Raw genomic sequence first — 12754 nt, forward strand, 5'->3', positions numbered from 1 at the left:
TGGAACTGTGGGGGCGCCGGGTCGGCTGGGGTATATATTCAGCGCCATGAAGGCGCCACTCTAGGGGGCTCCACAGCCGACCCGCCGGTGTTGCTAGGGTAGAAAATCTTCCGACGATCGTGCACGCGGCGCGCGCACACCTAATGGAATGGATATGAGCAAGCACTCGAAGAAGAACTACCTCACTCACAGGTGTGAAAAATCCGCACTGGGAAGCCTCGGAATTTCAGAAGCCCCAGGAGGAGGTGGGGGGCGGGGAGGGGAGGGAGGGACGTGATTGGGGAAGGAAGCAGGGGAAAGAGCCAGGGTGGTGGGGGTGGGGAGAAGGAGAACAAGGAGAGTAGGGAGTAGGGAATAGGTGGGTGTGAGTTAGCTTGAGGAGGGAGGCTCACCTTTCTGGGGGGGGCAGTGAAGGAGGGAGAGGACCATGAGAGGAGAGAGGAGGCTGCACAAAGGGGGCCAGAGAGAGCTCTCCCCAGCAGAGGTGTGGCTGAGGAGTGTGTGTGGAGGGACGGGGTCTTGTTTTGGCAGGAGACTGTATAACAACAAGACCGGGTCTAGACTACAGACCTATATCGGTATAACAACGTCGCTCAGGGGGTGTGAAAAATCCACCTGGATTTCTCCCACCTGGTCCCCATCCATTTTGTTTTCCTGTTGTTGTACCTATGAGAAGTTGTACAGATGTGTCAGTGAATCAAGGTGTTTCATGGTTACCTCTGTTTATTGTTTCAATCAATTTGTCTGTACTGAAGGACGGTTCACTGGTCTGCATTTCCCAAGACCAGCCCCAGAGGCTTTTTAAACAACTGTTACAATATTTGCTTCCCCAGTATGGTATTTGGTATTTGAGACACCTCAATTTTCTTAGCAGCTCAGCCACTTCATTCTTAAAGTCCTTGGAATCTCTTGGAGGTAAGCCAGCTGGTCTTGGTGGCACTTAAACGTATCCATTTATTCCAGGACCTTTTTTTTTGTTAATTCTATCTCTGACTATGCCTTGTGATCACTACCTGAAAATGTATAGCAGAGGTAGACATCTCCCCAAAGGTTCTCTGTTGTAGTGAGGACTGATATAAAGAAACCATTTCGCTTCTTGTTAATGTCCTTATCCTCCTTGATTATTCCCTTTCTTCCCTGGTAGTTCTGTGGGCCAACCAATTCTCCCAGACATCCTGCTTCTGATATACTGAAATAATGTGTTTGTTTTCATGTCTTTGGATATAAGTTCTTTACATTTCCTCTCGCCTCTCCTAATTTCCATGTTATAGTTTACCTCTTTACCTTCTTTCTACTAGCATCACTTGGGCGGGATTTCCATTTTATTTTTTACAGATACCTGTACAACCAGGATGCTACTTAAGCAACCCTACCCTATCCTCACTTCTAACTATAGTGCCTTTTTGACTGCCTTGTTCATTTTTAAAATCCCCCTTGGAAAGTGCTAGTTTTTGGTTTGATTCCTTCCCTTCAGCAGTTGAACTTATTTATATGGTGGTGACACTTAGTGTCTGAACTACACTTACTTTTTGAATGAAGTCCTACGTGGTATTAGGACTAAGCTGAGTGCAGACTCTCTTTTTATGTGATGGAGAAATAGTTTCTTCAAGAAGAAATTGTGTAAAGAGTTGAGAAAAGGCTTCTTACTATATATCCCTGAAGTTACGTCCAGGCTTGATGTAAGTCATCTGATAAGAGAGCTCTGGGCACTGGGACTTGGGAGCAAAGTCTGGCTATGCAGTAGAGGCAAATATTGATCGAGGGTGGAAGTGAAAGGGGCCAAGATTTTCCAAAGTGACTAATGCTTGTGAGCGACATAATGTGTAGGTGTCCATTTTGACAAGAGGCCTGATTTTCAGAAAGTGCTAAGTAGCCACCCTCTGAAAATCAGGTCCTTTTAAGGTATCTCAGGTTGAACACCCAAAAGCTGAGCTGCCCAAAATCACTAGTCATTTACCGAAATCTTGACTAGAGCATTTGTGGCCAGAAAGAGAAAACTTAGCAAGGAGCTGTTGGAGACACAAGGTGCACTTAACAGTAGCAGTGGGTTTCTATACACATACTGAGATCTTTAACAGGGGCTTTCCCCCTCAGCACATAATGCTCCATGATGATTGTGTGGAATTATCCCCTCCTCATTACTGTAGTTCAGTCCAATAGTAAATGCTACTGACTGTACTCCAGGAGGTCGCATCCAAAAGACAAAAGCATCTATAAGTAGAAAAATACTGGAAACTTATCAATGGGAGGTGCAGGGTGAGAGGAAGCCCTGGCCCTCCCAAACTGTATCACTTACTTTGGACATCAGGATAGTGAAGCATGTACAGCAGTGCCCAGCACAGGGTTACAGTGGTTGTTTCAGTGGCAGCACCAAACAGGTCAAAAACTGTAAAGATCAGATTGTCCTCATTGAAAGTGCTCTCTGGATCCATTTTAGCCTGAAGGAAATAAAAATAGGCTTGTCATATAACTTGGGTTTGTTGTTTTTTATTTAATTCACCCTATTACCTAGGAGCATACATTTGGGTGTATAACACATTTTCCAGACATAAGGGTCTGAGTCCCTATTGCCCCAGACCTGGTGCGATCATTGACACCCGTGCAGAGTGGAGGATGATGCCTGATCAGAATGGTAGCATTTTACACTTCCTTTGAACTGGTGCAAATGTTTACACAAGGTATAGGGCAGTGGGGAGACGGGCCCACAATACTTAAAATCTTCTTAGTAGGGATTAGAATTCAAAATATGAACGAGTTACAAGATTCTTCCTTGACTGAGAAGAGCTAAACAAACTGGAAATGCATACATTGATCAAAGGTAGAATCATTAAGGCTTCATGAAGTATGGGAATGAAATTTGAAATATTTTTGCATTACTTTCAAGGCTCATAATTTTAGATTTCATAGAAGCACAAAATAAGGTTTAAAAAGACTGTATTATGGGGCCATTTCAGTGAAGTAAGTATCCCAGACACATGGTAATAATAATAATTAATGGAGATATCCCATCTCCTAGAACTGGAAGGGACCTTGAAAGGTCATCAAGTCCAGCCCCCTGCCTTCACTAGCAGGACCAAGTACTGATTTTGCCCCTAGATCCCCAAGTGGCCCCCTCAAGGATTGAGCTCACAATCCTGGGTTTAGCAGGCCAATGCTCAAACCACTGAGCTATCCCTCCCCCCCAGACAGAGCCAGTCCTTTTAAGGTTTTACAATCTAAGCAAGAGCTACAGAATAGACAGGATGCAATGGGAAGTCCAAAGGAAATTATAAGGATATTTTTAATAGCTTAAAATCATTGACTTACTTCTTGTGGACAAGAAGAAAACAGTGGCTCTTTAGAAGGGATTTGGATGAAGAGAAGGCAATGGCTTAGTGGACCAGAATTTGGAGGGTGTTTCAGTGGTCTGAGGTGGCATGAAAGAAGACACAGAGAAAACTGTGGGGGAATTATATGAGCATGGCATTGAGACAGCCATCATTGGAAGACCACAGGTTATGGGGGTGATGCATTAAGATACTATGTCCAAGATATAATGTGGGTTGTGTAAGACTTTCAAGGCAAGGACAAGAGATTTAAATGTGATGTGGTAAACAAGGAGGAACCTGTAGAGTGGAGGAAGAAGCAGCAAGATTTGAAATTGGATGTGTGCATGAGGAGAAGGAGAGGAAGGGTTCATAGATAACTCTCACTTTATGATCCTGGATGAGCAGGAAGATGGGAGAGGGGTTTGGGGAAAAAAGTAAGAATCTAATTTTTAGCTATGTTAAACTTACGTTGCAGACAAGTCACCTAGGAAGAAATGTCAGAAGGACTGAAGTATAGGACTCCTTAGCGAGAGATGGGTCAGGAGAGCTGAGATAGGTTTGCTGATTGTCAGCCTTGAGATGAAAGTTCCAACTGTGAAAGCAGATAAAGTTCCTCAGAGTTACACTGTAGAGGGAGTGAGCAAAGGCAGAGGCTTTATGACTTCCACAGACAATGGAAGAGCAGAAGAGAATCCACCACAGGGAATGCTGAAGGAATAGTTGGGGAGAAACCAATAGGAGGAAAACCAAGAAAAAACAGTACCATAGAAACCAAAGGAGGACAGTGTGACGTTATCTGATTAAAATATGACCATATAGATCATTGCAACCACTGTTATATATTTGCAGCAAATCTTGTAAAAAGGTTGTCAAGTGAGGTGTCTATGAAAAGGTTATGGTTTGCTGGTTATGATTTTGCTATCTGCATGCATTTATGTATCATTTTTGTATTTGAAGTTATAAGTTTGGCGCTATACCTGGATTTCAAATCTGTGCTCTTGCGGTACCGCCCACAAGGTAGCTAGCCAGCTCATCTTGGAGGGACTATTCAAATGGAGTGGCCCATCAAAAGAACATTTAACTGACAATGGCAGAGGTCCATCTACACTTAATGGAATTTCCTGCTGTGACTAGGCGAAGTACATGGACATGTGACTTGCCTATGTGACTCCAAACTCCATCTTGTTGCTGTAATTCTCCACAGTAAGAGCAATGGAATTCCCTCCACATGGTAGAAGAGATAAAATGCCTGGAAACTCCTACATTTTGCCTCTATCCGGCTCCAGACTCTATCCTGCTCCAGCCTCTTTCCTGCCTAAACTTCTGGAATATGGACTATACTAATGGGAGCATTCTAACCAATGGACTGAGGACCTTCCGATAATTTGTAGGCAGCCAAAGACTTGACGTAAGTCAGCAGTTTATTCCATCATTGCTACAAGCCTGAACCAATAACTTTGCAATTATTGTATGTATTTGATTCCTTTAACCAATTTTAATTCTCCCTTTCTTTCTTTTTATAAATAAACCTTTAGATTTTAGATACTAAAGGACTGGCATCAGTGTGATTTTTGGGTAAAATCTGAGTTATATATTAACCTGGGTGTGTGGCTGGTCCTTTGGGATCAGAAGAACCTTTTAATTAATGAGACTGGTTGTAAAGAACCACTCACCTTTAAATCCAGTGTTTTGGTGGTCATATAAGAACTGGAATGCCCAAGGAAGCCGCTTTTATGACTTCCTGTTAGCCAGGGTGGTAAAACAGAAGTTTACTTTTGTTGCTGGTTTGGTATATCTCATGGGAGAATAACCACCAGTTTTGGGTTATGTTTGCCCTGGTTCTCAGCAGTTTGTCCTGAGTTTGGCATTCTCAGTTGTGGCCCACTGAGGCACGGTTACAGACAGAAATGTCATTCAGTGAAAGCAGCAGAGAAGTCAAAGAAAATAAGAATGTGTTTATAAGCCATGAGACCCAGCCAAGGGAAGGCTACTGGCAACTCTTCAATATCAGTACATGTCCTATAATTAGTGATGTGGGATTTTTGTCCCTTTTCATAGTGTCATTGGTGTTTACTTAGCAACAGTGCCACTGTTGGACTTGGTCATATCACTGGGCATCACAACTTCACTCTCACCTTCCTGCCACGTCTCTCTCTGCAGTTGGGTAAGGAATGCATGCTGACAGGAAACCCCCCCAAGGACCGATGAGAGTTTAAAACTTTACTAGTATTGGTAGGGCTGCTTTGCCACACATAGGCAAGTAAATAATGGGAAAGGGATTGCACAGAATAAAACAAATTATACTCTAAAGTCTGCGGGGCCAGGACGGTGTCTACTTGCATATTTGTACAGCACTCAGCAGAGTGGGGCCTTGATCCTGACTTGGATCTTAGGAGGCTACCTCAGTGTGAATAATTACCTGGAACTGCATTTTGATTGGCATTTTCTCATACATGCCATATACCACTCCGCTGAGAGTGAAGTGCTATTGGAACAGAGATAAATAAGAGGCAGGTAAGACAAGGTGAATTGTTTAATAACCAAGCACTGCATCTGTGAGCTGAGGTTACGCTTAAATCAAGGCCTCCTTAGACACCCTGAACTTTTCTTTTCCATGTGTCCTTGAGTGTAAGGGGGCAGGTGTACGGGGATCTCAATATCTAATTCCACTCACCTAGTGCTGCTGCATGTGTGTGCCCGCATGCTGTCCCTACTTGCACTGGAGAGCAACAGCCTTGTGCTCTCTGCTGCATGCACTCGGGTGAAAGGACCTGCAGGATCCAGGTCTCAGCGTAACTGATGGGTTGTTCCATCACAAGCACACATATCCAAACAGCAAAATATGACCCCACAAGTATCCATGTCTGTCCCCTCCTACCTTTTCTATCTCCTCCAGAAAAGCATCAATGAAGTCTCTGGTAAAGCCTGGATCCCGAGTCTCCTTGTGCTCCTTCACAATCTCCCTTAGGATGTCAAAGCTATCAGTATAGGGTTGGAAGATGTTATGATGAGGCCCAGGAATATACAACAACCAAGGCATCATGTCCAGAATCTAGGATGGAAGAGACAGGAGAGGAAAAGCATTAGATCAGGAAGCCAGTTCTCAGATATTCGGTGGGGGAAGAGATGGAACTGGGATGGAATGTTCCCAACAGGCCAGATCCCCCACTTCACATTGGGTAAACATTTTGAGGCTCCCTACCTTGTTCCCTCCACCGTTCAACACAATGTGTTGTGACCAACACCGTCTGCATGTAAGTTAACCATCTGACTAACCACCCCTGGAAGTAAACACCCTCCTCAATTCTGTTATGGAGCTATTACCTAGCCTCCTATCGGCGTGACAGTAGCAACAGGAGAACAGTGAAAGGGTGGGGGGCTGGGAAAAGATTACTGTTGAGACTTTTCTTATTGTTTCAGGGCTCTAGGGAGATTTTAAATGTTACAAATACTGGCCCTGATGCTGCAGTCCTTACTCAGGATAAATGTCACTGAGCCTTATGGGCTGGGCTCATATACTTTTTTTTCCTGATCTATCTATTGAGTGTGATGGCCAAGGGCCTGTAAGGGCGGAGTTTCCTTGAAGAGCTGGTTTTCTGGAGGAGAGGAAAGTCTCTCACTCGCCATTCCCTGATCTTGGTTGTACTAATGGGATAGTTAATTCCCATAACTGTGTGTGTGTCATATAGAAGATAGTAGTAAGATGCAGTCTGACAGCTTCTTGCAAAAATCACATAGAGCAAAGGGACTTGTGCTCCCAGCTGGGAGAAGGTGGGAGGTTCTGGATGCCTTCCTTTCCTAAAGATATTCACAGAGTTCTCTTACTGTATTGAAAACCATTAAAGTCTGGGGTTGGCTTTGTTGTTATTGTTGGTTTTTTAAGTCTTAGATGTTCTGTTCAGAAAAACACTTACAAATTAGGAAACATCTCTAAACTATCCCAGTCCATCAGTTCATCAAAACTGGGCTGGAAATCTCCCAATAACAAGCCTTCCTTAGAAAAATTTCCTGTACATGTTTCTTGTTTACCAAGAAATACTAAGGCTATGTCTACACTATGCAGCTTTGAGTGACACGGCTGTGCCACTACAGCTGAGCTTCTAAAAGGCACTCAGTGTAGCCACTGTTTGTCGGCGGAAGAGAGATCTCCTGACGACAAAAAGCTTCCATCCCCAAAGAACGGCATTAGTGTTGTCGGCAGGAGAGTGCTGCTGCCGACAAAGCGCTGTTCACACTAGTGCTTGTCGTTGACAAAACTTTTGTCTTTTGCGGGGGTGTTTTGTTAACACCTCTGAATGACAAAAATTTTGTCTTTCACTTGCCAGTGCAGACAAAGCCTAAGAGACCAGGCTATCTCCAGGCATTTCGACAGTCCCACTTCCTGCCTCAGCTGCCTCTAGAAAATGCAGAGGAACACAAGAGAAATAGCCATGCGCAAACCCTAGCCAGGTTTCAGGAGATTTCTGTATTATCCAAACTGGTTCATAATCCCTGCATCAAAAGCACCATGGCACCTTTGTCTAAAACACTGTACAGAGCGTGAGCTCTTCATCCCCCTCGGACCCACCCAGGCAACCAAGAGGTTTCAGTTTTACTGACAAAATCAGATTCTTGTGGGCTACCTGGGACATGATTCCAGCTCCTATATTGAAAGCCTCCTCTATCAGGTGTAGCATCCTCTGGAATTTCTCGTTGTTGTACTCAAAGCGGTTGCCAAAAGTGAGGGAGCACATCACATTGCCGACGGCACTGTTTATGAGGAAGCGTGGATTGAAAGGATGGCCTGAAAAAGATACAGGAACCAACCCAAGAGATCAGGGCCGGCTTTAGGAAGTGCGGGGCCTGATTCGAACAGTTTCGACGGGGCCCCGGCAGGGATGACTAAAAAAAAAAAAAAACCACGTAAAAAAACATGTGGGGCTTGTACTCACCGGGCGGCGCTCCTAGACTTCGGGTCCTTCACTTGCTCCGGGTCTTCGGCGGCACTGAAGGACCTGCTGCTGAAGTGCCGCCGAAGACCCAGAGCGCCACCGGGTGAGTAAAAATTAAAAAGGAGCCTCTAACCAGGGAAGGGATTCTCGGACACTTCTTTCTCCCCTCCCCCCCGGCAGCCCTGCCACTGGGCGCGGGGCCCTCTTAGGCGCGGGGCCCGATTCGGGGGAATTGGTGGAATTGGCCTAAAGCCGGCCCTGCAAGAGATTAGGAGGCACCCCAGAATCTCAGCCTGCTGCTACATGGGGAGACCCTCTAACACCACAGGAAGTGGGAAATACACTGCACCTATTTAGCTGAATCCCCTCCACAATGGCTGGATCATCTCCACATGCAAACCTCTCCTCCTCCTCCTCCTCTAGAATTGCTCTTCCTTCTAGCTCCATGTACCCTACTCTTGAGAGCCCCCCCTCCCTGCTTTATGACTAGAGATATGAGAGTTTCCAATCTCCCAAACATACCATCTTTAGAACTGAACGCAGAGCATAGACATCCAGCTTCCTCAGTCACACGCTGGTCCAGGGATTTCTTCCCCAGCCCAAAATTCCTCAAGGTGGAGAGTGTGAATCTCCTCAGCTCCTTCCAGCCATGGCCATACCTTGCCATCATTATCCCTGCAGGGTTTTGAAGAAATACTAGTCAAATAGCCACCTGTTCTCCTCCCCCATCCCCCTGCTGTAATAAATGGAAAAGGGTTGGTTTTGTTTCATTGATTTATTCTTTTTAGTTAATTTATTTCCCCGTTAACTGTGCCACTGTACACATGGTTCATGAAGGTGATACTTGTGGGGAGAAATGGGCTTGGGTCCCTTGGGAAGCTGTGTGAGCTAGAGCAACAGTTCCCAACACTACTCCACGGGCCAGACCTGGTACTTCCATTTTTTCTGACTCTGGGAGCTCTCTGTGAAACAGGTTTTCAAATAAAGTTCATAATGCCAGCTGGCCTTTGAGTCTCTTGCTGGTGGCATCCATTTTGCTGAAAGGCAATGTTGTGACACCAGCAGCCTGGGGCAGCTGGAGAGAAGCCCGGTCTCAGGCTGTAAACCAGTTTCTACTCACCTGTAACAACCAGATTAGTAATCAGTCCATCCTGCAGAGGGCAATGGTGTCTGTATGTGCACACTGTGTGTGTGCATGTATATACACCCACAGACCCATAATGTACCCTGAAGGCAGAGCCATGTTGTTTGTGCTCCCCAAGAACTCATGTGCATGGGGGAGATGAGAAATTTGCCCTGGACTATGAGGGACACTTGCCTTCACAGTTTTTTCTATAGCCCATATGGTCAAATAAAGAAAAGGGTGGTCGATCAGCAAAGTCTTCTGATCTCTGGACCAATGCTTCCTTTACAGCTTCTAACCCATTCAGCAGGACCACATTTTTCCATCCAACCTGAAGAGAGAAGATCTTTCCAAACTTCTCACTGAGCTGTCAAGTAAAAGGGAAATGAGAAAAAAAGAAAAACAGGTTTAAAGAGAAAAAACAGCTACAAAGGCTGTAGCTTAAAATGAGAGACACTATAGCATAGTCTGTGGAAGGCAGAGAGCACAGGGGCTTTGACTGCAGAGTGCTTAATCCCTGCAAGGCTGTAGACCCAAGAGGGACTATGCCCAAACCCGGTAGGAGGGATCTAGCTCAATACCACGTTTTCATATTGTGACGTGCGGATTTGGGTGGGAAGGCAATCAGCGTCCCTCTCCCCTGCCACCTTAATTTTCCAACTGCTATTTGTCCATAAAGAACATTGTTGGGTTTCAAAGTACTGTCTCACTGCACCAATACTCAGCTGTCCATTCGTGCTGATCAAAACTCAATTTCCAGTCAGCGGGAAATTTTGACATTTTGACATTTGTTTCCAGTTAGAATCAGAATGAAAACAAACTTCCCAGACATTGAAATTTCCAAAAAAAGTTCTGTTTTGGAAAGTTTTTGTTTCAAATGTCATTTTGAAATCTGGAAGTTTGGATTCTAATGCTGTTTTGTTACGTGGGGCTTTTTTATTTGTATAGTATTACATTTTATCCATAACATGTCAGTGGTAATAGTGCTCTGAATAGCACTGCTACTGATGTGTTATGAAATAATATAAAAATAATTAAAAACGAAGAACTCCGAAACAAACATTTTCCAAAGTGAACAAATTTTCCTTTCAAAAGGCCACCCCCGGGAATAGCCATCAAAACCAGCATTTGTAGTCTAAAAACTGGTTCAGTGAAAACATTCCCACCAGCTCTACTGTACAGCTGTGTATGGGAACCATTGCTAAAGTGATGTAATTCTCCAATTTACACACACCCCTTGGGAGGGTGTGTCCAAGTCCTAGTTTAAGGGCCCAAATGAAGAACAAGGCACTTACATTGCTGCTTTCTCAACCATGAGACTAGTGTAAACTAGTGTCAATGCTTTCTTTATATTAACAAACTGATTTATAATCTTGATGTACACACGGTTCCTTAGTGTATGACTGATCAACAATTAACCAACCACCTACACTGATTACAGTGAGAGGGGGATGTCACAAGCTCACGATGTAAATGTAAAATGCTTTTTTGCTTTGCTTTTATTCTGTTTAACTTTTTCTCCTTTTATAGATTGAAATCTTCCTGCAATCCAGTAAATAAGAAATGCACTTCAGCTGCCAACCGGAAACTGCTCTGGCATGGGTGTTATTCACCAACCCTCTCTGCCAGTCAGTGAAAGGCATCTGTCCCTCTGGCACTTACCTCAGTTAAAGCAAGGCGAGGACATTGGAAATTGACCTGCAGCAAGTTCCCAACGAAAGGGAAGGAGACAGGACCCGGGGGATAGTTGTTCCATCTCTTTCTGCGCTTCATATGATCGAAAAGCAGGATAAAGACAGCAAAAGAGAGGCCAAGTGTTGTGAAGCTGTTCCAGAAGGATGGGAGCTGGGACCCGAGCCAGGAGAGCAGTTCCATTGTGTCTCTCCCACCTCACTCTGTCCCCCAATAAGTTTTTCCCTTTCCCCTCAACACTTTCCCTCTGCCTGTTTCACCTTCTCCCAGTCTGTCTTTCTGTTTCTTTCTCCTACTTTCCCTCTCTCACTCCCCCATCCCTCTCTTCCTTTCTCTCTGTTTTTGTATCTATTTCTCTAGCTATGCTATTCTATTCACACCCTCTCTTCTAATAACGAAGTTCCAGAAGTCTACACAGGACTTTATAAATAGCAAAGTGCCGGGCTGTGTAGTTATTGTTTCTCTTCAGCTCCTCCCCAGACCTCATAGGAGTGGTGATGAAGGTGTGCCTGTCCCCATTTTACACAAGCCATAATTCTACACAAAATTGTAGGAGGAGTCACCACTGGGGGCCAATCTCTTGATAGTTGGAGCCAAAAAATGTACTGGTGAGGACTCTTGATACCATCCCACTTTCACCACTGCTCCACTTCAGCAATAGAATTATAGCCGGCAAATTAGCTAAAAAGGAAGAGGTTTGATTGGTTTTGTTACCTCTGACATCACTGTCTAGTTGGGTTTTTTTTTTAATATATATGGCTGCTCATCCCTGTGGTATCTAACCATCACAGTGACACTACTTAAGAAGGATCTGAGTTATCCATGACTGGAATTATAACAATTAGACATCAATCATTAATAAATTAACTTAATTACAATCTAATTTCTTCAAAATCGTTTATGCATGTTTTTCTAGGAGGTTTAACCACCTAGAAATGTCTGTCTTACTCTGTTATTGTGATCGTTCAGTCAAAGAAAAGATGAGCCAAGTGCTGCATTTCTTAAAAACTCACTTTTAATTGATTTTAACACTAACTAATTAACAATTTGACTTGTAAAAACTCAGAGAAGTCAGTCAGTATGGTAAGCCCTGTGGCCTGAAGCCTAGGAAAGAAGGAAGGTAACAGAGTCAGCTCTCTGCTGTCATCTGCTGGAGACCAATAGGCGTGGACTGAGCAAGGCAGCACCACATTTACATATTAACTTCAGATAATTTGGGGACATAGGGGTATAATTTGGCTGAGATTTGTACTTGCGGCCCATATTTTTGAGATTACCCTGGTGGGAGCCATCTAGGCAAAGCCTGAACAATGACTGAGTACAGGGTCACCCTGAAGAAGACTGATGTTTGCCAAGGTCGGGTAAGAGTCCTTGGACAGTAGGAGCCCAAGTTCCAGAAAAAAGAGAAATTGTCTGTTCTTGTTTCAATTGCTGGGAATGCTTTTGTAGGGGGTAAGAACTCTTATGGGACTGTTAGATCACTGATTCCCTGGTACCTTAACAAAACAAAACAAAACAAAAAACAAAATCTGAGCTGAAAGCTACAGTTGCCTGATATGGGCAGAGCTCAGCGGTGGTTCTTGGAATGCTAATTGAGCCTTTAAACAACAAAAAATAAAACACACAAATAAACCTTTCCACCTTGAAGTGCCTTATGCACCTAAAGTCTGACTGCAATGCTTTTGCTGTGTGTCCAGCCC

General features: G+C 44.2%; 1 protein-coding gene across 1 annotated transcript in view; it reads right to left on the reverse strand.

Annotated features, from left to right (window-relative positions):
• Positions 1–12529, reverse strand: part of LOC117884792 (cytochrome P450 2D14-like) — a 21549-nt gene extending 9020 nt beyond the window's left edge. The window contains exons 1-6 of the mRNA XM_034786037.1: positions 11025–12529; positions 9558–9729; positions 8762–8914; positions 7931–8091; positions 6187–6360; positions 2297–2438 (exon numbers count right to left, since the gene is read on the reverse strand). Of these exons, the coding sequence (XP_034641928.1) occupies positions 2297–2438; positions 6187–6360; positions 7931–8091; positions 8762–8914; positions 9558–9729; positions 11025–11237 (1015 nt within the window). The 5' untranslated portion in view covers positions 11238–12529. The remainder of the gene's footprint in view (positions 1–2296; positions 2439–6186; positions 6361–7930; positions 8092–8761; positions 8915–9557; positions 9730–11024) is intronic.
• Between the last annotated feature and the right edge of the window lie 225 nt (positions 12530–12754).

The sequence above is a fragment of the Trachemys scripta genome, chromosome 1, assembly GCF_013100865.1.
Source record: "Trachemys scripta elegans isolate TJP31775 chromosome 1, CAS_Tse_1.0, whole genome shotgun sequence".
Lineage (NCBI taxonomy): Eukaryota > Metazoa > Chordata > Testudines > Emydidae > Trachemys > Trachemys scripta.